Genomic DNA, 26089 nt, shown 5'->3' with positions numbered 1-26089 from the left:
CACTTTATCTTCCCTTCCATTCTAAATGATAGCTTTGCTGGATAAAGCAATCTTGGATGTAGGTCCTTGCCTTTCATGACTTGGAATACTTCTTGCCAGCCCCTTCTTGCCTGCAAGCTCTCTTTGGAGAAATCAGCTGACAGTCTTCTGGGAACTCCTTTGTAGATAACTGTGTTCTTTTCTATTGCTGCTTCTAAGATTCTCTCCTTCTGCTTAATCTTAGGTAATGTAATGATGATGTGCCTTGGTGTGTTCCTCCTTGGGTCCAGCTTCTTTGGGACTCTCTGAGCCTCCTGGACTTCCCAGAAGTCTATTTCCTTTGCCAGATGAGGGAAGTTCTCCTTCATTATTTGTTCAAATAAGTTTTCAATTTTTTGTTCTTCCTCTTCTCCTTCTGGCACCCCTATAATTCGGATGTTGGAACGTTTCAAGATGTCCTGGAGGTTCCTAAGCCTCTCCTCATTTTTCTGAATCCTTGTTGCTTCGTTCTTTTCTGGTTGGATGTTTCTTTCTTCCTTCTGGTCCACACCATTGATTTGAGTCCCAGTTTCCTTCCCATCACTATTGGTTCCCTGTACATTTTCCTTTGTTTCTCTTAGCATAGCCTTCATTTTTCATCTAATTTGTGACCAAATTCAACCAATTCTGTGAGCATCCTAATTACCAGTGTTTTGAACTGTGCATCTGATAGGTTGGCTATCTGTTCACAGCTTAGTTGAATTATTTCTGGGGCTTTGATCTGTACTTTCATTTGGGCCATTTTTTTTTTTGTCTCAGCTAGCCTGTTACATGAAGGGGCGGAACCTTAGGTGTTCCTCAGGGGCGGGGTAACGCTGGTCGCTGCAGCTGTGAGGCTGTACATGGGGGAGGGGCCAAGAGGGAGCGTTGGTGCTTGCTCCACTCTCCCCTGGATTTTAGTCACTCCCTCTGCTACCCACAATCAAATTGGGCCCCTCTGGTGCTGATTCCCATGTGAGTGGGCTTGTGCACACTCTAGGCCCCTGTGGGTCTCTCCAGTGAACTCTCCTGTGATGCTGGGCGTTACTCCCGCTGCCACCTCAATCCCAACAGGTGTTTCACTCAAAGGTTTGAGGCTTTATTTTCCCGAGCTGGAGCCCTGGGTTGTGCAGTCTGTTTCGCTCCCCCACCATTCCTCTTGGTTTATCTATGTGCGAATGTGGGACCCCGGGTATCTGCTAGCGGTCACACTGCCTGCCCCGTTCATTCCACAATCCGCCATGTCTCTGAGTCTGGCCATGGTAACGAGAGTCCCCCGCCCCAGCTGCCCGTCTCTGCCCCTCCTACCTGTCTGGATGAATGTTTCTTCTTTAACTCCTTGGTTGTCGGACTTCCATGTGGTTCGATATTCTGTCAGTTCTGGTTGTTTTTTGTTTTTAAATTGTTGTTGTCCTTCTTTTGGTTGTGCTGCGCCTCCATCTTGGTTTTTTCTCCCACATTTGCCTACTCAGACATATTTTTAGTGCATGTTCTTGGCTACAAATAAGAATTGCTTGGTGAAGGGTTTTTTTTTTTTAGATTTTATTTATTTTTTAAACAGGGGAAGGGAGAAAAATGGAGAGAAACATCAATGTGTGCTTGCCTCTTGAGCAACCCCCACTAGGACCTGGCTGGCAACCCAGGCGTGTGCACTGACTGGGAATCGAACCTGCAAACCTTTGGTTCACAGTCTGGTGCTCAATCCACTCAGCCATACCAACCAGGGTGCTTGTTGAGCTTTAAAAAAACAACAACAACAACAACAAAAAACGTTCATTACCCAGGCTTTACCCCAACCAGTTATCTCGGAATCTCTGGCACCAATATTTATTGTCTCCTCAGGTGTCTCTTCAGTAGTTCCATGTTGGGGAATTACTGTGCCAGCCTGTTAGGCTGCAGGACTGTTGTTTGGTGACACATTTATCCAGGGTATGGCATATGGTAATTATGACAATATAGCTACCTTATAAAATTCTGTCATGTAATATGCAGCCTAGACATTGACTTGTTTTCTAAGAGTTTTGAGGAATGAGGAGATACTTGAATGTGAATCCTCTTACCAAGGCTCTGAGACCCTGAAACCTTATTTTGTTTGTTTCATTTCCCTTCCCACAGTGATTGTGGCTGGAACTTGTGTTTTCCTTTTTGGCCAGGCTGACTCCTACAGATGTGTCATTTTCTACACACTGGTTCTCTGATTTATACCTGACCAGAGGGGAGTGGCAATTCCTGAGTCACCTTCAGCACTGTGTGATTTCCCTGGGAATCTCTTATCCTTTCTAACCTTGTACTTTCTCTGGCTTGAAGAATTTTTTCTCAAGATGCAGCTTTAAAAGAAATAAATTCTTGAATGAGAAGAAGAGCATTTTTATGCAATATAAAAATAAAGACTTATTTTTCTTTTTTTCTTTTTTTGGCCAATATGACCTACTATTCTGAACAACTTCCTATTCTAGAAGATCTATTTCACTAGTTAATGTAACATATTTGTTACAATTCCCATCTTTTATTTTTATAGTTATATTATTCTTGTAGTTACTGAGAAAACATTTCTTGGCTATCTGTGATGTGTCAGGTACTGTGATAGTTGCTTGGAATATAAAGATAAAAGACCTAGTCCATCACAGGCTTCTTGTGCAATGATGGAAGAATGCATTGTATGAACTGCTATGACAACATGGGCATCTATCCAAACATGGGGCTACTCAACTACAAACTGTCATATGCATTGAACCTTTTAATTCTCACTATAACTTCAGGACACAAGGGGCATGGTGTTCCATTTTTACAGGCAAGAAAACAGGATCTCAGAGAGAATAAGTCATTTGCCCACTTCACAAAACCATTAAATGGATGTTTTATTTAACTGCCCATTACTGGCAATGTTTTTAATACTATTTTTATTAATACATTTTATTTTTAGAGCAGTTTCAGTTCATAGCAAAATTGAGTGGAAAGAACAGAGATTTCCCATATACCCTCATCCCCACCCCCACATACGATCTCCCATACCATCACCATCCTACACCACAGCAATACACTCATCACAACAGATGAACCTATATTGACTCATCATTATCACTCAAAGTCCATAGTTTACGTTAGGGTTCACTTGTATTGTACATTCTGTGAGTTTTGAAAAATACATAATGACATGTTTCCCCAATTGTAGTATTATACAAATTCATTTAACTGCCCTAAAAATTCTCTGTGCTCCACTTGTTCATCTGTCTCTCACTCCTAACCCCTGGCAAACATGGATCATTTTACTGTCTCCATAGCTTTACCTTTTTCAGAATGTTATATAGTTGGAACTATACAGTATTATGCCATTTGGGACTGGCTTCTTTCATTTAGTAATATCTATTTTATTTTTTTCCCTGTGTTTTCATGGCATGATAGTTCATCTCTATTTAGCTCTGAGTCCATTTTTTGGCTCTACCACAGTTCATTTATCCATTAACTTACTGAAGGAGATTTTGGGTGCTTCCAAGTTTTGATAATTATGAATAAAACTAGTATAGATATCCCTAGGCAGGTTTTTGTGTGGACATAAATTTTCAGTTTCTTTGGACAAATAGTAAAGAGTGTGATTACTGGATCATATGGTAAGAGTATATTTACCATATTTTGCCATGTATAATGTGCTCCCGTGTATAATGCACACCCACATTTTTGGCCCAAACTTTCAGGAAAAGAGGTGTTTCATTTTAATTTTTTAATTCAATTTTTTGTTTATATTTAGAAACAAAACTAATTATCGTGTTCTATTATTTTGCATATGAATACCATTGTTGCTTTTGAGAGTCACACTTTCAATGCATAAGCATAAATAAAAGAATTAAAAACATTTATATAGATATGGAATTAGTACTACCCATGTATAATGCACACCCTTATTTTTCCTTCAAAAATTTGGACAAAAACGTGCGCATTATACATGGCAAAATACGGTACTTTTGTAAGAAAATGTCAAACTGTCTTCCAAAGTGGTTATACCATTTTTCATTCCCACCAGCAACAAATAAGTTTTCTTGTTGCCTCACATCCTAGCCAGCATTTGATGTTGTCAGTGTTTTGAACTTTGGCCATAATAAGTATGTAGTGACATTTCATTGCTGTTTCAACTTGTAATTCTCTAATGATATAAAATGTTGAACATTATTTATATGCTTATTTGCCATCTGTGTGTCTTTTTGGTTGAGGTGTCTATTCAGATCTTCTGCCCATTTTTAAATGTTGAGTTATTTTCTTAGTATTGTCATTTGTATCTGAGGTAAACGTGAGGCAGTCACCTTACTGAAAAGAGGGAAAAAGCATCTCTTGATAGCTTAGCTGGGAGGCATCATGGTTTCAGTGTTGAACACAAGCAATTTCAGAGCATCAACACCAGACAAAATCACTCTGAAACTGTGATGATTTGGTATAAAAATGAGACCACCTTGTAGTCATGCTTGAACATAGACAAAAGCAAGGACCTGGCACAAACTACCAAAATGACCATTTTCCTCTTCATGCTAACATAACTGTTGCTGCTCTTTTTCAATCACAGATTTAGCCCTACTTAATTCCTCATATGTCCTAATAAAAATTAAGGTACTTAGTGATAAAATTGCCCTCACTTTCTGGTAGCACCACATCCAGAAGTGAAGCCATCTTTCCCTGTAACTTCCCCAACAGGACTGGGCAAGAGATGGGTGGGGTGTTCCCAAGATTCAGGACTTTCAGTACCAAACTTGGGAAATTCTGAGGCCAACCTGATCACCCTATTCTCTAAAATAATGTAACAGAAGCCAAGATATTTTAACAAGCCCCTCCTAACATCCTCTCTCTGAGATACCTTCCAGTTTGTGATGAAATTTGTTCTCCTTTACTGTAAACACTTCCAGTAAATCCAACTGCAGGTGGGATCCTCGTGGTCTTTGGTGATGTACAAGACCAATCAACAAAATCAAAGCAAAGCCAATACTGTAGCAATGGATTTATTAGTTTATTTCTTAACAATAATGCTTTAAATGATTAATTTGCTTCTAACAATAGAAAGTAGAAAGTTGCACAATTTACAGAGAAGCCCAACAGCATGATGAATCTTAATATAAAAGAAAAATGTTCAGAAAATATTGTTATACCACAATAAGAAATAATTCATTTTGTTGTTTTAATCACAAACTTCCCTTCCTTTCTGTCTCTCAGGGATCATGTCTGACCACCAGTTTGGTAACCAGTTTATGTGCAGCGTGGTGGCCTCTCATGTGAGTCATCTGCCCACAACCAACCTCAGCTTTGTCTGGATTGCTCCACCTGCTGGCACAGGCTGTGTGAATTTCATGTAAGTACCCACAGTGTCTGAGACCAGCGCGGAAGGCAAATATGCCTCTCATTGGGTTACATACTGGCTAACTATTTAAATGTATTACTTTAACAAGTTTGACTATAAAGCAATTAATTTTGGTGTCAAAAAAAAGATGAAAACTTTTAAAAAGTAACTTTATTTTTTAATATTTATTAATATCTCAAGAGTTCTAAATTAAATTTTAGCTGACAAAAATACACAATAAGATCAAAATATGTGAAGAAATAAATGCCATATGAAATTTTTGTTTACAAAATAAGTTGAAAACAAGTATTAAAAAATGCCATGAGGCTTCATATACATTTTGGAAGAAGACCACAAAATTAGCTTTCTGTTTTCTGACAATTAAGAGGGAATGTGATTGGTTAAGAGATTCGTGATGATGAGAAGTCAGGGACTCTGTAGAAACTTAATAACTCTCTCATGTGCTTTCATTGAGAGGAAATGGAAATGTAATGAGTAATGCTTCAATAGCATCCTTAGATAAACACTGCACTATGGCTCAAAGGCTGTGACTTATGACATCTCTCAACATAGATTATACCCCTACCACTGCCCCAGAATCACCACTCCTTGTCTTCATTAGTCATCTTTTTTTATATCACTTTTTCACTTCTAACATATGATATAATATATATTTAATTATGCATATTCATTGTCTCTTTCTGCTGAAATGCAAATTTCTTGAAGGCAAGAAGTTTCTTTTCTGTTTTGTTCACGGATTTGCCCCAACTGTCTAAACAAGTCCCTGATATACATTAAGCATTCACTAAATATTACTGAATGAATAAATAGGCTAATGGAACAAGGTCAAAGGCAATTCAGAAACAGCATTCTATGGCAGTCAGGTAAAAGAGCTGGATGGCTTATCGAAATGGTTTTCTATTCCAACCTTCTGTTCAGACAACAAAATCCCATAAAATATTCATACTCCAAAATTCACCACTAACTTTACTTCTCCTTTAATAGCATACAGTTCAGAGTCAAGCGTTCCTATGGCTCCCACATCACTGATTATATACTCCTTCTGCCTATCCTCTGGGTTAGGGAATGCAAACATCAGATTCATCCCACCCATCTGGTTGACATATAATCCCATCATTTTCTCCCTCAGGATGTTTGTCATACTTGAACTCATTCATTCCAGTACCTCTTGCTAAGATTATTGATTGCAATATCTTCCTAACTGATCAGTTCACTTCTAGCCTATTTTTCCCCCAGTCCATCCTGAACATTGTCATCCAACTAATGTTCCTAAGGTAAAACCTTCACCACTCAAAACTTGTTTGCTCCCAAATTTCCATCTGAAGGCTATCCTTTCGATAGGCTCTTCCCAGTCTGGATGTTTATTGTCTTCTCTTATCTCCCATAGCATGTACCTCCTGATAGGACACTAATTGATGATGAGGCTTCCTACAATTTCCTAAACATTTTGTGATATTCTTTCTCTTCCCATCCTTTTTCCTTAGCCCAGAATGCTTTTTTCTCTCTCAATTCCAGTTGTTTAAATCCTACCCATTCTTTAAGAACTGTTTAAAATGCTAACTCTCCCCTGCTTCCACCCTCCCCCTTGGTTTTTGCCCATGTGTCCTTTATAGTAGTTCCTGAAAACCCTTCCCCCCACTGGCTGAGGAGGAGGAGAGTGGTGGGGAAAAAATGCAGACAACTGTAACTGAACAACAATAAAGTAATTTAAAAATAAATAAATAAATAAATAAAATGCTAACTCTTCCATAATGATTTCCAAGACCTCAATAACTGCAGTGATGTGTAATGTCACATTTTGCTTGTAACTCGATTATAGTGCTGATTATATTTTACTGTATACTTATTTGAGTTAATTTCTTGCCTTTTCTGTTAGATTAGATTGGACAGGGACAACTGCTTATTGCTTTGTGATTCCTCCACAGTTGGTACAATACCTCAAACAGAGAAATCATGGAAAATGCACCTTGAATTATATGGTGTTCAGCGCTGTCTTTTCCTTTAGTTGAATAGTAATCCCTGACTCTCTTTGCATTCTTATTTTACTCATGTTGGCACTTAGAAGGATAATTTAAATTCTTCTCATGCATAACTTTTTAATTCAAAACAAGAATTATTTTTTGGAAGAACACAAAGTAATAAATTTATGTCAACAATATAGAACTACCTACTTCCAAATAATATTGCTTTTCATTGACTCTATTTAAAAATGATATTTGATGGCATATGGCCTCACTTTTCCTCGGACATCAAACTCTATTTTCTGATGAGAAATAACTTAGGTATTTTAAGTCTTAACCTCAAGGAATATTTTCTTAGCAGTTGGTCAAAAAAGTACAGTGTGGTCAGAATTAGCTTTTGCAGACTGCAAAGAAGTTTATACACCCTCATTCACATTTCCCAATAAAATTTTGATGATGGAATTTGCATGTTTTAGCATTCTTAATAACATTAAGTCTCTGCTAACATAATCCATGACTATGTTGCTTAGAGTAGCTGCTTCTTATGTGGGCAAGATGCTTTGGCTGATTTCATTTGCTAATTAGTATGTGACAAAGGACAGGAAAACTGAAGTTTGAACACGGACCACTAAGTAACTTATTTCAAATTTTCTGAAATAAAGTCTTACAATTTCTTACCTTTGTTCCTTACTACACTATTTATTATGTGTTCAGTAGAGCTATATAGAGTTAGCATCTGTAATTCATATGTGCCCAGCAATACTTGAAGAGGATTGCTAATGTTCAACATTAAATTTATTTTATTTTTTAATTTAATCTTTATTCTACTTTTTCTATTACCATTTAGTCCCCTTATACCCCTTTCCCCCAGCAATCACCACACTGTTGTTTGTGTCCATGAGTCCTTTTTCTATTTTGCTTAATCCCTCCAATCCCTAGCCTCCCCCACCCAGCTGTCATCCTGCTCCCCATCTGAGTCTGTCCGTATTTTCCTTGTTACTTCAGTTTGTTCATTAGATTCTACATATGAGTAAAACCATATGGTATTTGCCTTTCTCTGACTGGATTATGTCACTTAGCATAATGTTCTCCATGTCCATCCAGACTGTCGCAAAGGGTAAAATTTTCTTCTTTTTTATGACCAAGTAGTATTTCACTGTGTAGGTGACCCACAGTTGTTTTATCTACTCATCTATTGATGGACACTTGGGCTGCTTCCATAACTTAGCAATTGTAAATAATTCTACAATGAACTTGGGGTGCTTATGCTCTTTCAAATTAGTGTTTTGGATTCCTTGGGATATATTCCCAGAAGTGTGATTACTGGGTTGAAAGGCAGATCCATTTTTAATTTTTGAGATATCTCCCTTCTGCTTTCCACTGTGGATGCACCAATATGCATTCCCACCAACAGTACAAAAGGGTTTCCATTTCTCCACATCCTCATCAGCACTTGTTGTTTGTTGATTTATTGATGATGATCATTCTGACAGGTACGAAATGATATCTCATTGTGATTTTCATTTGCATTTCTCTGATGATTAGTGACATTGGACATCTTTTCATATGCGCATTGGTCATCTGTATGTCCTCTTCAGAGAAGTGTCTATTCAGGTCTTTGCCAATTTTTTAATTGGGCTGTTTGTGTTTTTGGTTTTGAGTTTTTAAGTTCTTTATAAATTTTGGATATTAAGCCCTTATCAGATATATTGGCTAATATGTTCTCCCATTCTGTTGGTTGTATTTTTATTTTGTTGGTGATTTCCTTTGCTGTGCAAAAATTTTTTAGTTTCATTTATTTATTTTTTTGTTTCTCTTGCCTGGGGAGATATATCCAATAAAATATTGCTATAAGCAATGTCTGAGATTTTGCTGCCAATGTTTTCTTCTAGGATTTTTATGGTTTTGTTCTAACATTTAAGTCTTTGATCCAATTTGAATTTATTCTTGTGTGTGGTGTAAGAAGGTAGATGGAACTGGAGAACATTATGCTAAGTGAAATAAGCCAAGCAGTGAGGGACAAATACCATATGATCTCACCTTTAACTGGAACATAATCAACAAAAGAAAAAAGCAAACAAAATATAACCAAAGTCATTGAAATTAAGAGCAATCTAACAATAGCCAGAGGGGAGAGGGGAGGGGACAGTGGGAGGAAGGGTTTTCAGGAACTACTATAAAGGACACATGGACAAAACCAAGGGGGAGGGTGAAAGCAAGGGAGGGAGGTGGGTTTGGCTGGTGTGGGGGAGAGGGCTGGGGAGAAAATACAGACAACTGTAATTGAACAACAATAAAATATTTTTTTTAAAAAAGGTGGTCTACTTTCATTTTTTTGTACATATCTGTCCAATATTGCCAACACCATTTATTAATAAACTATCTATAGACTATTGTATGTGCTTGCTTTCTCTGTTGAATATTAATTGAATATAAAGGTGTGGGTATTTCTGGACTCTGTATTCTGTTCCATTGATCTATGTGTTTGTTTTTATGCCAGTACCATGCTGTTTTGATTACTATGGCCTTATAATATAGTTTGATATTAGATAGTGTGATTCTTCCAATTTTATTCTTCTTTTTCAGGATTGCTACTGGTATGTGGGGCCTTTTGTGGTTCCATATAAATTTTTGAAATATTTGTTCTAGACTGGTGAAATATGTCATTAGAATCTTGATAGGAATTGCATTGAACCTATAGAGTGCTTCAGGTAGACTGGACATTTTAATGATGTGAATTCTTCCCATCTATAAATGGTATGTGCTTCTACTTATTTGTATTTTCAATTTCTTTCTTCAATGTCTTATAATTTTCCTAGTACAGGTCTTGTATATCCTTGGTAAGGTTAATTCCAAGGTATTTTATTTTTTGTAGCAATTGTAAATGGCATTGTTTTCTTAATTTCCCTTTCTATTAGTTCATTATTGGCATAGAAAATGCAACTGATTTCTGGGTATTAATTTTGTATCCTGATACTTTGCTGACTTCGTGTTTCAGTTCTAGTAGTTTCTTGGTGGAATCTTTGGGCTTCTCTATGTACAATATCACATCATCTGAAAATAAAGACAGTTTTACTTCTTCCCTTCTAACTTGGATACCTTTTATTTCTTCTTCTTTTCTGATGGTTGTGTCCAGGACTTTCAGTACTATGTTGAAGAGAGGCAAAAGGGGACATCCCTGTCTTGGTCCCAGTCTCAAGGGGAATGCTTGTGATTTTTGACCATTGAGTATGATGCTAGCACTGGGTTTTCATATATGACCTTTTATGTTTCTGTATGTTCCAATTAAACCCACTTTGCTGAGAGTATTTATCATAAATGTGTGCTGATTTTTATCCAGAACTTTTTCTGCATCTATTGATATGATTGTGTGGTTTTTATCCTTCATTTTGTTTATATGGGTAATCACATTTATTGATTTGTGAATGTTGTACCAAACTTGAATTCCTGTAATAAATCCCACTTGATCATGATGTATGATCTTTTTGATGAATTGCTATATTTGGTTTGCTAATATTTTGTTGAGGACATTGGTGTCTATGTTCATCAGGGATAGTGGCCTATAATTTTCTTTTTTTGTAGTGTCTTTAACTGGTTTTAGAATTAAGATAATTCTAGCCTCATAAAAATGGGTTTGGGGGCCTTTCCTCCTCTAGAATTTTATGAAATAGTTTGAACAGGAGAGATATTAGATCTTCTTGGAATGTTTGGTAAAATTCACCATCCAGTCCAGGGCTTTTGTTTGTTGGAAGTTTTTAGATTACTGCATCAATTTCACTAGGTGTTATCTATTTGGATTCTCTGATTCTTTCTGATCTAGTTTTGGAAGATTGTATGTTTCCAGAAATGTATCCATTTCTTCCAAGTTGTCTGGTATGATGGCATATAGTTGTTTGTAGTATTTCCTTACAATCCTTTTTATTCTGTGGTGTCATGGGTTTTTATTCCTCTTTCATTTCAGATTTTATTTATTTGGGTCCTCCCTCTTGTTTTCTTGATGATTTGGTTAAAGGTTTGTCAATCTGGTTTATCATTCTGGTTTGTCTTTTCAAAGAACCAGCTCTTAGATTCATTGATCTTTTATCATTTTTTAAGCCTCTATATTGTTTATTTCTTTTCTGATCTTTATTATTTCCTTCTTCTACTTACTTTGGGCTTTGTTTGTTGTTCTTTTTCAAGTTCCTTTGAGTATGAATTTAGATTGTTTATTTGAACTTTTTCTTGTTTTTGAGATATGCCTGTAATGCTATGAATTTCCATATTATGATTGCTTTCCCAGTGTCTCACAGATTTTGAGTTGTTTTGTCCTCATTTTCATTTGTTTCAAGATATTTTTTGATTTCTTCCTTGATCTTGTTGACCCATTTGTTGTTTAATAACATGTTACTTAGCTTCCATGTCTTTGAGTGTTTTTCAGTGTTCTTCTTGTGATTGATTTTTAGTATCAAAGCATTGTGGTTGGAAAAGGTGCTTAGTATTATTGCAGTCTTATTAAATTTATTGAGACTTGTTTTGTGTCTTAACATGTGGTCTATCCTAGAAAACATTCCATGGGCACTTGAAAAGTATGCATATTCTGCTGCATTGGGGTGAAATGCTCTGAAGATATCAATCAAATCCATTTGATCTACCATGTTGTTTAAGACCACTGTCTCCTTGTTGATTTTCTGTCTGGAAGATCTATCCATTGACTGTATTTCTGTCAATCTCTCCCTTATGTCCACCAAGATTTACTTCACATATTTAGATGCTCCTATGTTGGGTTTGTAAATGTTTATTAGGGTTGTATCCCCTTGTTGGATTGTTCCCCTTATCGTTATATAGTATCCTTCTTTGTCTCTTACTATAGCTTTGGTTTTAAAGTCTGTTTTGTCAGATATAAATACCTACCCCAGCTTTTTTTCCTTTCCATTTGCATGAGATATCTTCTTCCATCCCTTTACTTTTAGTCTGTGTGTATCTTTCAGTCTGAAGTGGGTCTCTTGGGAACAGCTAGAGATGTGTCCTGTTTCCTTATCCATTCAGCTACCCTATGTATTTTGGCGGGAGCATTTAAGACATTTACATTTAGGGTGATTATTGATAGATATGTAAATGGTGCTATTTTATTGTTAGACTATTTTCCTCTGGCTTTTTTCCTTTCTTTTTTTTTTTCTCTTCTTCTTCTTCTTAAAGCAAGTCCTTTAACATTTGTTGAAGCGTTGGTTTGGTATTAACAAACTCCTTTAGCTTTTTCTTGTCTGGGAAGCACCTTATACTTCCCTTCAATTTTAAGGGAAGCCTTGTCAGGTAAAGTAGCCTTGGTTGTAGGTCCTTGCTTTTCATCACCTTGAATATTTCACATCACTCCCTTCTGGCCTGAAATATTTCTGTTGAGAAATCAGATGACAGTCTAATTGGTGCTCCCTTGTAGGTAACTACCTGCTTTTCTCTTGTGGCTTTTAGGATTCTCTCCTTGTCTTTAAGCCTTGAAATGTTCATTATGATGTGTCTCATCATAATTAAAGTAGGCATCTTTGGGTCCAACTTTTGTGGGACTCTCTGAGCTTCCTGGACTTGTGTGTCTTTTTCCATCACCAGATTATGGAAGTTTTCAGTCATTGTTGCTTCAATAGGTTCTCAATCCCTGCTCATTCTCTTCTCCTTCTGGTATTCCCATGATATGGACGTTATTATGCTTCACATTGTCCAATATGTTTCTTAATCTCACCTCAATTTTTAGAATTCATTTTTCTTTTTGCTGCTCTGCCTGGGTGTTTTTTCTACCCTCTCTTCCAAATCACTGATTCAGTCCCCTGTTTCATCTAACCTACTGTGTATTTCTTTCAGTGTATTATTTATTTCAGATATTACATTCTTTATTTATGACTGGTCCTTTTTTATGGTTTTTATATCTTTTTTAATCCTGTTGAGTATCCTTATAATCATTACTCTAATGTGTCTATCTGATAAATTGCTTGCCTGTATTTCATTGAATTCTTCTTCTGAGAATTCTCTTTTTCTTTCATTCAGGGTCTATTTCTTTGTCTTCCCATTTTGGCTGTTTCTTTGTATATGTTTCTATGTATTAGGTAGATCTGCAAAGAGTCTGGTGTAGGCCTTTGTCAGATACTGCTTGTGACTGGCCTTGGGCAACCTGTTTGGAGCTGTCAGTGACCCACAGCATGTGTTTCCCTATGCTGGGCCTGTTTGTGTGCAGAAAGAACCAGGCTGTGCACCAAGGCTAGCTTTTATCAACACAGGGCATTGGAGAGGGTCAGCTGATGTCTCATAGAGCTCCCAGAGATCAGCTTTAGTTTTTAAACTAATCAATGATATAGCCTCTGGCTGTAATCTGCAGCCTGAGTTAAGCTCTACAGAGTAGGGCAGAGTAATTTCTATGGACAGACCTATTGCTTCCCCCCAAGCTGATTCAATTTAGAGAGGAGTGTTCTGCTTGAGAAAAAATGGCTTCTGCAGTTTGGGGAATGACTGAGCATGGGGATCCTGGCAGCTGTTTCTTTAGTTTTCTCCCCAGAGCCACCAACCCTAGCCTCTCCTCAAGTGTCTCTAATCCCCTCTGTCCTTCCTCTGCTGGAGCCTGTGAAAGTGGCTACAAACAAAGTGTTGTGCATTGGCCCTTTAAGAGGCTCTCTGAGTCTCCAGCTGTATCTTCCTGGCAGACAGAACCCCTGCTGCTTTTCACAGCTGAGTATTATCTGGGTTCCTTTCAGACTCTGATGCTGTAGGCTGGAGTGCCCAGTTTGGGGTTTAGACCCCACACGTCTCAGGGTGAACCACCTGGCCACTGAAATAGCCCTCTGGAACTTCAACTGCCATTCATGGGAGCCCAGCCAGCCCTCTTGTGCCTCCTCTGCCCTCCCTGCCAGTCTCATTGAGATGAAGTGGTTTTCTGTCTGTCCTTGGTTATAAGGCTTCTCCCCAGCTCATCTTCAGTTGGTTATTCCCAATGATTTCTCTACAATTTAATTGTAATTCCAGATTGATCCTGGGAGGAAGTTAGCATAGCTTCTGCTTACTTACTCCTCTGCCATCTTGGATCTGTCGACATTAATTTTAAGCATCAAACCAAAATAAAATAACCTATAAACCTATGGCATTTGAAAGTTAATATATCATGATTCTCTCTTTTAGGGTTAACCTCAAAAATTAAAGCTTTCACTCTTTAAATAGGAAGAAATGCTATTTAGAAATTGAACTCCAGCCATTTTTTATACCTTTGTCATATATTTTGTATAACTTTTTCTTGTTGTTACTTGTCATATCATTATTTAATTTTTCATATATGAGTTTTCTTTTTTAACTGATTTTAAATCCTCCAAGGTCATGTTAGGTGTTTTCATACCTAATAGTTCCTAATACTGAATGACAGACAATAGAAGGTCCTCAATAAAAATTTTAATAGCTCATAATTATATCATATTTCATTGATTCTGTGATACAGATTTTTTAAATATTTTCATATCTCTAAAGTAGAGTTGCATCTTATAATTGGCAGCATTTACTTTATTTTTTAATGTCTTACCATTGATAGTGTCTTGGATTTGAAGAAATTCAGCAACTAATATCTGTTATTTACCATGTGTGGTCTCCCTAGAGTGTCAGTTGAATTGACACTGTCCCTAATTCTGTAATCTCATATTAGAACAGCCAGTGTATGATGCAAACTCCGTGATCTTAAAACCAACTTATCTACTTAAATCCTTTTAAAAGTCTCATAATAAGAATAATGGAACATTTGAACTGAAATCCCAAACAATTACATAATGTGCTGTGTGTGCCATTCCCAAAGAAGAGCACACCGTATGAATAGACCAGGTTTTATTGCTAAACCACTTAGCCACATAGTAATTTGGGCCATCTTTTTTTTTACTGCCTTTCTCGTTAAAAATAATCAAGTGAGAGATATAGAGGAAAGGATAACCTGAGGGTAAACCTGCTGGCTGTACTGGTACAGATGTTTAAAATGGATAAGTAACTACAATTATTTTTGTCATTAGTTTCATGACACCTGTTGATAACATTTCAAGTGGTAATTTCACTCAGAGATCTGCTTAGTATACAGATCTTATAACAGTATAGTTTGTTTTTACTTTTATATTTGATTAGTCTCTAGTGACTAGTAAGCCTCAAGTTAAAACAGGCCCTTAATTATCCAAACTTCTTGGATGTATATTGCCATCCAAAATCCTAGTGGTGAAGAGGGGGTATGCAGAAAAGAGGTGGAGGAAGAAGAGGGGGAGGAGGATGAAGATGAGAAAGAGGAAGAGGAGGGAAAGGAGGAAGGTCAGAGGAGAAAGAAGTAGAAGAGAAGGAGGAAGAAAAGTAAGAAGAGAAGGAGGAGAGGAGGCAAAAGGGTAGGGACATGGCAAGGGGATGAGGGAGGTAAGGAAGGAATGAAGAAAATACCCAAGTCGTCCAACCCTAAATATTAGTGAGAAGCTGCCAGTAAAAGGGGGTTGTAAAATACCAATTGCAACATTTATTAATAATATTTATAAAAATTTACCATGTGTCAGCCACTGTTCTAAATTTACATCTTTTGATCCATTTTATTCTCATAGTAATTTCTATAAAGTAGGTGCTGTTATTATCTCAGTTTACAGATGAGGAAATTGAAGTACAGTAATGTTAAATAATTTCCTAATGTAATTCGCCTAGTGAATGGCAGCCTGGATTCAGAAGACAGTCCAGTTTCAAGCAGGTGATTTTTGCCACTTCACTGCAATTACCTCTAAAGTGATCACTTACCTGTTTTATTGGGGTAAAATACCCATGATATTGATACAGTGAAAATTAATTGAGTTTGCATTGTGGTATCAAAATCTCTCCACTTTTTAAAGTGCCTTTATGTTTCCTATCCTCATTCAAATATCGAGAGGCACTGATCTACACTTCTGAAATATGGAAAACACATTAGATGAAACATGTGTTTCATCTTGATATGTATGATGTAGATCCATTCATTGAATGCTGATGATATGTCATTCTTTGTCACAAGAGAATTCTAGATAGGGAAGGAATGTGTGAATTGAAGGCAAAATTTATCACCGTTAGATTTAGGTTTAACCACTAAGACAGATATGCTAGCATATTATTAGAATAAAATGCAACATAGAGGATCAAATTTGTGCCCAAATTAGTGACAATTTAACCTGAATAAACTCCCTCAAAACTGAGAAGTTCCAGTCAAGACGGTGGACTAGGTAAATGAGGTATATGCATCCCCCCACAACCACATCAGAATTACAACTAATCTACAAAACAACCATCCTTCAAAACTTCCTGAAACTACCTGAATAGAAGTTCTATAAGGATATAAAGAAGGCACACACAGATGTATATGCATATGTACACAAACAGATATTCTAAAGTTGTTTAGAACTGTACTCTCTAACATGGTAGCTATAAAACACAAGTGTAGCTATTTAAATTTAAATTAATTAAAGTAAAATAAAGTTAAAAATTCCATTCTTCCACGACACTAACCACATTTCAAGTTCTCAATATCTACATGTATCTAGTTACTATTATATTGGACAACATAAATCTAGAATATTTCTATTATAGAAAGGTCTAGCATGTCGTACTGTTTTAGAAAATCCAAGGGATTATCTTTTTCTCTAGTGTAACCTTCACATTTACAAAATGTAACCATGTACTTTAAAAGACATATAGAAGAAATAGAGTAAATCTTAGTATATTGCAATTGTCCTGTTAACATGCATCTTGCTAATTTGGCCAGTAGGGCAGTTTTATGTAAAAGCTAGTTACCTAACTTTTCATTTTAATGTTGTTTGTCAGTGTAGCAACCTCTCTGGTCCTTATCTTTACGGGCAATCATAGGTGACAGGTGAGGATTCCCTCTGGCTATTTTCCCATAGAGTGCTCAAGGCTTAGTGCTGCTCTTTGACTTCCCCTGGCTAAAGCACCTTTCCTATCCCTGCCCCTACCCTTGGGTCACGGTCCCTGCTCCCACCCCGCCAATCCCCCTTCTACTCCCTGCCACAATGCTTTAAATTCAGGGCATTTACAGTTACGCTCTTACCCCATGAAAATTTGCCACCACGTGCCTAATATTTAGTTACCTGGCTAGAAAGCTAATCATTATTATGAAAAGGAGTGATACCTTTAACTGGAACATAATCAACAGAAGAAAAAAGGAAACAAATATAACCAGAGACATTGAAGTTAAGAACAATCTAACAATCATCAGGGGGGAGTGGGGAGGGGACAGTGAGGAGAGGGGATTACAGGAACTACTATAAAGGACATATGGACAAAATCAAGGGGGAGGGTGGAGGTGGGGGAGAGAGGTGGGTTCAGCTGGGGTGGGGTGGAGGGATGGGGAGAAAATGCAGACAACTGTAATTGAATAACAATAAAAATTTTTAAAAAAAGAAAATGAGTGATAATGGAATTTAGAAAAACATTTGATGACGATGATGATAGTAGTAGTAAAAAATACAACTTCCATTTATTGAGCACCTGTGTACTAAGCCACCTACTAATTCCTCTATGTTCCCAGAATCACTATTACTAAAGGAAGAGCTTAAAGAAGTCACAGAACTAGGTCTGGTTGGACCCAAAATGTGTCCTTTTAACTATTATCCTTATTACCATTCTATGTCACTTTTAAAATCATAATTATGATAGTATTGCAATTTGGGAGATGTCTGCAATATTAAGTGACAAAAGCATAAACTCATTTCTGCAACTTCAAACACATCAGAATTAATTTTCCAGAGGACTTCTGGCATCACTGAAGACTGAGTTGGCATGGCAGAAATTCTTTCCAATGAAATCACATAGAACCTGTGAACCTTTAACTAAAATGAGAAAAAAATGTATATATAGTGTGCCCAGAAAAGTACAGCCACTGTTAATATAATGAGAACTGATGTATGTAACCTGGCAGCCAAGGAGAGTGGACTGAAACAGTCTTTGCTAGCTAAAAAAGATAAATAAAATAAATTAGCACTGATATAGATCATAGTAACCTTCAGAATATCAAAGACAGTGAGAACAAAATCTCAAAGGCAACCAAAGAGGAAAGACAAATTACCTGTAAGTTAAATTTGGTGTCATCTTCTCATCAGCAACAAGATATGTCAGATGACAATTAAATAAATCTTCAAATTTGGGAAGGAATGTAATTGTCATTTTAGAATTGTGTACGTAGATAAGTTATCAGTTTAAGAAAAAAAAGACACTTTCAAAAAATAGGGTTGCTTATTTTTACTGTACATACATCATTTTAAAGCAAGTTTTTAAAGAATGTACTTCAGTAAAAAAAACAAAACTCAGAAGAAATATGTAGGATAAATGAAATTACGGTGTGAAATTTTGTTGTAATAATTAACAATAATAATAATCAGTAAGCGCATTAGAAACTCTAGGAACTGAAAACACAAATTATTTATTTATGAACTATACACCAATATCTATTTTAGGATAGAATTTTAAGGCAAAGAATAACTACAATAATAAGAAACTTCAGTAGGTAAATTGTAGGGAAATTGGTATTAAAGTTTTCTGTGGTCCTCCAATTGTTCTGGAAGAACATCGTTGGCTTAGTTAAATATGATTGTTAAAAAGTTAAATGTAGAGGAGAACCAAGATGGCGGCGTAGGTAGACTTACTGCGCCTCCTCGTACAACCAGAACTGACAGAGAATCAAACAGCAAGGGGAACCAACACCAAGAAAATAGAAAATAACCATTCATCCAGACTGGTAGGAGGGGCAGAGACGGGCACCGGGGTGGAGAGGACTCACGTGGCTGTGGCGGGACTGAGACTGGCGGAGTGTGGGACAAATGGCGCAGGCAGTCTGAGCACTAGCAGACCCTGCGACCATACATTTGCGCAGATAAACCCAGAGGGCCGGACTCAGAGTGGCGGAGAGTGGGGCAGGCAGAGCAGCGGGTAGCACCCCGCTGCACCACATTCGCCCACAGATAAACCGGACAAACGGCAGGGAGCGAAGCAGACCACGTAACCCAGGGCTCCAGCTCAGGGAAATAAAGCCTCAAACCTCTGATTGAAAACGCCCGTGGGGGTTGGGGCGGCAGCAGGAGAGACTCCCAGCCTTACAGGAGAGGTTGTTGGAGAGACCCACAGGGGCCTAGACTGTGCACAGGCCCACTTACTCGGGAACCAGCACCAGAGTGGCCCAGTTTGATTGTGGGTAGCGGAGTGAAAGATTGAAATCCGGAGGAGAGCGAGGCGGGCGCCATTGCTCCCTCTCGGCCCCTCCCCCATGTACAGCGTCACAGCGCAACGACCAGCATTGCCCCGCCCTGGTGAACACCTAAGGCTCCGCCCCTTAAAGTAACAGATGCACCAAGACAAAAAAAAAAAAAAGAAAAAAAAGGCCCAAATGACAGAACACTTCAAAGCTCCAGAAAAAATACAACTAAGTGAGGAAGAGATAGCCAACCTATCGGATGCACAGTTCAAAGCACTGGTTATCAATATGCTCACAGACTTGGTTGAATCTATTCGAAAAACAGATGAAAAAATGAAGCCTATGCTAAGAGAAACAAAGGAAAATGTACAGGGAACCAATAGTGATGAGAAGGAAACTGGGACTCAAATCAATGGTGTGGACCAGAAGGAAGAAAGAAACATCCAACCAGAAAAGAATGAAGAAACAAGAACTTGGAAAAATGAGGAGAGGCTTAGGAACCTCCCGGACGCCTTGAAACGTTCCAACATCCGAATTATAGGGGTGCCAGAAGGAGAAGAGGAAGAACAAAAAATTGAAAACTTATTTGAACAAATAATGAAGGAGAACTTCCCTAATCTGGCAAAGGAAATAGACTTCCGGGAAGTCCAGGAAGCTCAGAGAGTCCCAAAGAAGCTGGACCCAAGGAGGAACACACCAAGGCACATCATAATTACATTACCCAAGATTAAATGCAAGGACCTACATCCAAGATTACTGTATCCAGCAAAGCTATCACTTAGAATGGAAGGGAAGATAAAGTGCTTCTCAGATAAGGTCAAGTTAAAGAAGTTCATCATCACCAAGCCCTTATTATATGAAATGTTAAAGGGAGTTACCTAAGAAAAAGAAGATCAAAAATAGGAACAGTAAAAATGACAGCAAACTCACAGTTATTAACGGCCACACATAAAACAAAAACGAGAGCAAACTAGGCAAACAACTAGAACATGAGGGTTGTCATTAAGGGAGTGGGAGGGGGAGAGAGGGGGAAAGGTACAGAGAATAAGTAGCATAGATGATAGGTGGAAAATAGACAGGGGGAGGGTAAAAATAGTGTAGGAAATGTAGAAGCCAAAGAACTTATAAGTATGACCTATGCACATGAACTATAGGGGGGAATGTGGGAGGGAGGGGGGTGGGAAGGATGGAGTGGAGTGGGGGGGGAAATGGGACAACTGTAATAGCATAATCAATAAATATATTAAAAAAAAGTTAAATGTATAGAACAGAAATAAAGTATAACTTTTAAAATACAGGAGGGGATAGTAAAAAGATTAAACAAAAATTAATTCATTAGAAGGAGAAAAGGCAAATATAAAAGGCATAGGAATATAAAATATCATATAAATACATACATATATTTACAATAAATGTAACCAGGTTACATTTACCAGTTAAAATACTGTTACTTTCATACTGCAAATTCAAAAACCCAGCAATATATTGCTTCCAAAAGACAAACCTAAACATAATACCATAAAAACATTTAAAGTTGAGAGAGGAAAAAGACATACTGGGCAAATGCTAACCAAAAGAATATTTACGTCACTATAATAATATCAGACAAAACAAATAAAAATTAGTAATATTTGGGATAAAGTATAATTAGCTAGCAAAATAATGTGCATACAGACAGCTAAAAGAAACATGCAAAATTGAAAACCACCTTTGTGGTGGCAGAATACTGAGTATATATTTTCTAATATTTTAAATACATGTAGTATTTGGACAAAAATTCTCTATTGGCTGAATAGATGAATGTATAAATGAATACATGAGTGAAAAAATGTGTGAATGCATGAATATACCAGAAGATTGTGTTAGAGAATTAGGGTTTGAACTATGCTATTTAAACTTCCAGGCATGTACTGGTGACACCCTACTTTATAATATTTTAGCTGCTCTGTAAATACCAATTTGGTCACTTAGCAAAATTTTATCAATAATTTAAAACTTTGATTTGTAGTTTGTTCTTATCTAATAATTAAAGTATTATTATGTAAATGCCTCTTTTAATTAATATTTCTGAAAGCTTAAACAGCTGGAATACAAACATTCCTAGTGTCAATTAGATTAAGCAAGATTTTTCTTATTTTGAATTTTATTTAGACTAATGTAAAATGTAAAGGTTAATATTACTAATGGTAATTTTTAAATTGAAAGGCCCAAGTCTATGCAAAACTTCATTGTTAAAATTTAAAAAATACATTTTGAGGAAATAAAATATTTAAAGCACATATTTTCTGGAATTCTAAGATAACCTCTTTAAAAATGAATCAGTTCATATTCAGATGTTGTCTTATTTAGTACTAAAAAATAAATATTAAAATCATTTCCTTCTCCATTTTGGCAATTCACAAAATCGAGGTCAGGTTTTGGTTATCACGTTGACAAGTTCTAGGCTGGAAACAGAAATGTGTTAGTCATATCTGCATTTGTTTCCACTACTAGCATTTATAGAAGGGATTATGAATAATATGGGCATATTAGTTATCTCAGCTGACATATTTCAAAGAGAAATATCCTTAAATAGTATACAGAAGATAAAACAGTAGAATTGCTTCAGATTAAAAATGTACACTGTACTTGCAAAGGAGCTAAGATGGTTGGTCCCTTAATCAACCCCTGGTTTTAACTTAAGCAAATATATTGAAAGTATGGCTGTAAGGCTAAGCTGCATAAGCCTTTCTTCTAACTCTGCCTGCAGGCGTTAATGCTCAGATTTGAGATGGCATCCTTATTTGCTAAGCACAAAAAATGGTTACAAAAGAGCTTTTCTCACTTTGAGGATAAAAGCTAAAGTATTCTTTAATTTTGGTTACTGCCTGGCTCATCTCAGCACCATAATAGTTATTTGGCTCAAAACCAAAAAAGTGGCAATACAGTACTTACATGTCTATGGATCAAAATTAGATGAAAAATTGCTGTTTTTCATCTGCAAAGCTATTTGCTGCACATTTTATAACTCTCAAGATGCCTTTTGTAATACCTGATAACAGAGCCAACTGCAGCATCTGCCTGGAAAGAGATTACTTTAATTATGGACTCAATGTCCTATTTTCTGCAAGTGATCCCCAGAGACAGGCTTTATGCTGGAGGAGAGGTGCAAGGATGCACATTAAAGCCTACATGTTAACCCGGAGAGATGGATAAAGTGACACAAGGACACCTATAACTGCGTTCATTTCCTAGTCTGTAGTATGATGGAAGGGTCTATAGTGATAGGTTTTTAATTATTCCAGCATCTGTTATGGACTTCTGATGGTGAGGGCAAAGTGAGCTTACAAAAGAGCAAAACCTTTGACAAGTCTGTACAGGAAACAGACTATATTAAAAAGGTTTGGTTTCCATTTCTTTTCAATCTTTCCTTCCAAGTTGAAAAATATATGTGCTTCATCAGTTACTTGCTATAATATTATCAGAAAGTAAAGCTAAGTGGTGTTCTTCTCAACCCCAGTTCTGCATCAGGTGCCGAGTTGATAAGAATTCATTTGCCTTCAGTATAATAGAATTGCTCATAATGAATTTCATCAAAATCAACGTGCATGTCTTGTGTATTTCCATGGAAGTTTTTAAGAATCTAACATTGATTTAACATTATGAATGGACACAAAGAAACTGTTACCTTGTTCATATTAATTATAGAATTAGACTCCTTGATGAATAATATTTTTGAGAATGAATGTGGCTTTTATTTTTAAAGGCATAGCACATACTTATATAGGATATTTGGGATTTCATCTGATTTCTCAAATAGTATAAGCATATTTTGCATATTTTAAAAGATGGGGGATTATAGAAGTGCCACCATGGGATTTAATTTTAAACTTCAAAGGAGGAATTTAAGGGATTTGGCATGGAATCATTTTGTGTCGGGGAGGAAAAGATGGAACAGAAAAATGTACCTACAATCAAATTAGGTGAAAACATTGTCTTTCAAATACTGTATCAACTATGATATTCATTATTTTCTAGTGTTAAAATAAAATACTATTAGTATTTTTATACTTTGGTAGAGAAATCTAAGTAAATGTATCTTAGGACATTTTGAATGGTTGCATTTGACTCTAAAAATTAAATAAAATATTTGATATCTTTTGGACTTTCTAATTTACAATAAATGCCACATTGTAGATTTTTTTTAAATAGGTTGAAATGGATAGTTTTACTGAGATTATTGTGTTGTGTATATTGTAAATGAACAATTGAATCTTTATTATTTATCATCAGGACTTATACATAAAAGAATTGGTTTGGTGTTTGTTTCTATTTAAATATCTTGTATATAGGAATTAAGGCAATATTTATGGATTTAAAAGAAAATAAAAACCTATTAGAAAAAGCTGAGAGTATAAATAACTGTGCTAAGTCATCAGTGCAAGGAGAATAATTCCTGATTTTTCAATTTTATATTTTGCAACTAAAACATAGGCTTCTTTATTTCCTAAAATGGATCTTAATTATGTTGTACAGATATCCCATACAAATAAATAGCAAGGGGAGATTTCTAAACAGCTCACTTGGAGAAAGATGAGATGACCTCTTCTAAGTTCAAAGGGAATCAGAGTTTTCTCTCAAGGGGTGTTTATTCTGTAATTCCATATTGCACTTAGATAACTCCAAATAAGACTTTGAAAAAATACATATTATATTTTTTAATTCAAAGTTTCTACTTGGAACATACACTTTTTTCCTGCTGTTTGTTTCGGACATTCTCTTTCTGAGATTTTTTTTTGTAAAAATGTCATCATTTCTGGCTTTCTATGTTTCATGCTTGGATCAGAATGTAAAATTCCTTAACTTGGATTTACAAATTTAAAAGAATTACAGTAAACAAATATATGCCTCAAAAAGGCATTGCTGTTTACATTTAAATTTAACAGTAAATACTACTTCTTTTTTAAATGTTTTAAAATAATTGTATTTTATGATTGTGCAAGTAGTCTCATTTATTGAAGAAAACACACACACACGCGCGCGCATCTGCAGTCACACTTGCACCCCTGCATGCACACAGCCATGCACGTTCCCGCTCTCCCAGAAACAAGAAACCAAGTATCTCGGTGTATGTTTCTCTCGGTGTGGGTATACAGGGTGGGGAAAAGTGGCTTTATGGTTGTCAGTATATAAAACACGGAGTTTATTCTTGTATTACTATTTATTAAATATTGTATTTTTCATACAAACAATGGAATCCTACTTTGTCCCACCCTATTTGTTCAATTTTATTTTTTATAAAATTGGGGTTCTACCATACAGTCTATTTTCTAATCTAGCATTTTTTAAACCTAACATTACATTATCAATGTCATTATAATAAAATTCACCTACAATATCATCTGGATAGTATTCTATTATATCGTTGCACTATAGTGTATTTAATCAATCCCTTATTTATGGATATTTTGCTTGTTTCCAATGTTCACTATTGTAACAGCTTTATGATAAACAACCTGAGAGCTAATGCTTTTTGCACACTCTTAATTATGAAAATATATTATTGTCATAGTAGAGTTAATTGTGAAGTCAACCTGATTAAAATGAAAAGCTAAGCTATGCAGTCAATCAAATTAAAATAAAATTATATTATAATTTTTGTGCTAAGGCTAACATCTCAAAGACTAATAGAAGTTAACTTTTCAACAATAATGGTTCTGTAAAATATTGCTTGATAGTTATTCACAGGTTAAGATAAATGCCAGTTTCCTTGTCAGTGTTCTAATTACCCACTCATTGCTTTAAGAAAACATCTCTCACTTTACAAAATTTTTTGTTCTATTGTTAAATTGTCCTATTGTTAAATTTTAATAAATGTCTTTTTAATGTCAGTTTTATAAGGCAAACCAATTCAATGGAAAAGCAACACATTCTGTCCCTTTCCCCATGCTCCCTGGAATACAGTCTTTCACCTGAGTAACCAGTAGTGAGTAAGCCTCCTGGTCTAATGTTTATGTTTTAAAAATAATAATTGCCATTTCAAATGTAAAATTTGAATGTAACAGTTTTATTCTATATTTTGTAAGGAAAAGAGAGAATATAAATTTCACTAGTAAATGAAAGTTGGCTTTAGTATATTATATAAATATTCACTTTCTAAATTCTTAATTATTTAATGGTTATAGTTTTTAAAATTATCAGAAGTGATAACATACATATGTTTCTATTAATGCTGTTTTATTATGGCATTGTCATTGTTTATCCATTCTTTCATATTCTACTTAGTTTTATTGGGAAAGTAAATTCTTATATAAACATCCTTAAGGTTTTGCCAAAGGAAATCATACTGACTAATTCTTAAGATTACATTCTTAAGGTTTATTGTACAAACACAAATGAGTGTGGTTAATATTGACCACTTTAACCCTGTAGAATCTTTAAGCTAATGTCCTTTTCACCTGGGTAAAAAGTATTTTTTCACCTTTATCTCTATTTCTGCTACATTAAAAAAAAGGGTATGACCTCAAATAGAGAGGGCCTGGCCACATATTTAGAACCTTGGCCTGCTGCTTTGAATATCTGTCTGGCCTTAGTCTCATATCATTGATTTATAAAACACCTAGAAGT

At 36.0% G+C, this 26089-nt stretch overlaps 1 protein-coding gene across 1 annotated transcript in view; it reads left to right on the top strand.

The window, feature by feature from the left end:
• Positions 1-26089, top strand: part of RELN (reelin) — a 581497-nt gene that overhangs the window by 189292 nt on the left and 366116 nt on the right. Inside the window, exon 3 of the mRNA XM_024557430.3 lies at positions 5191-5326. Coding sequence (XP_024413198.2) covers positions 5191-5326 — 136 coding nt within the window. The remainder of the gene's footprint in view (positions 1-5190; positions 5327-26089) is intronic.

The sequence above is a fragment of the Desmodus rotundus genome, chromosome 6 (assembly GCF_022682495.2).
Source record: "Desmodus rotundus isolate HL8 chromosome 6, HLdesRot8A.1, whole genome shotgun sequence".
Classification (NCBI taxonomy): Eukaryota; Metazoa; Chordata; class Mammalia; order Chiroptera; family Phyllostomidae; genus Desmodus; species Desmodus rotundus.
Note: the sequence above shows the minus strand (reverse complement) of the source record. Positions and strands in the feature narration are given on the sequence as shown.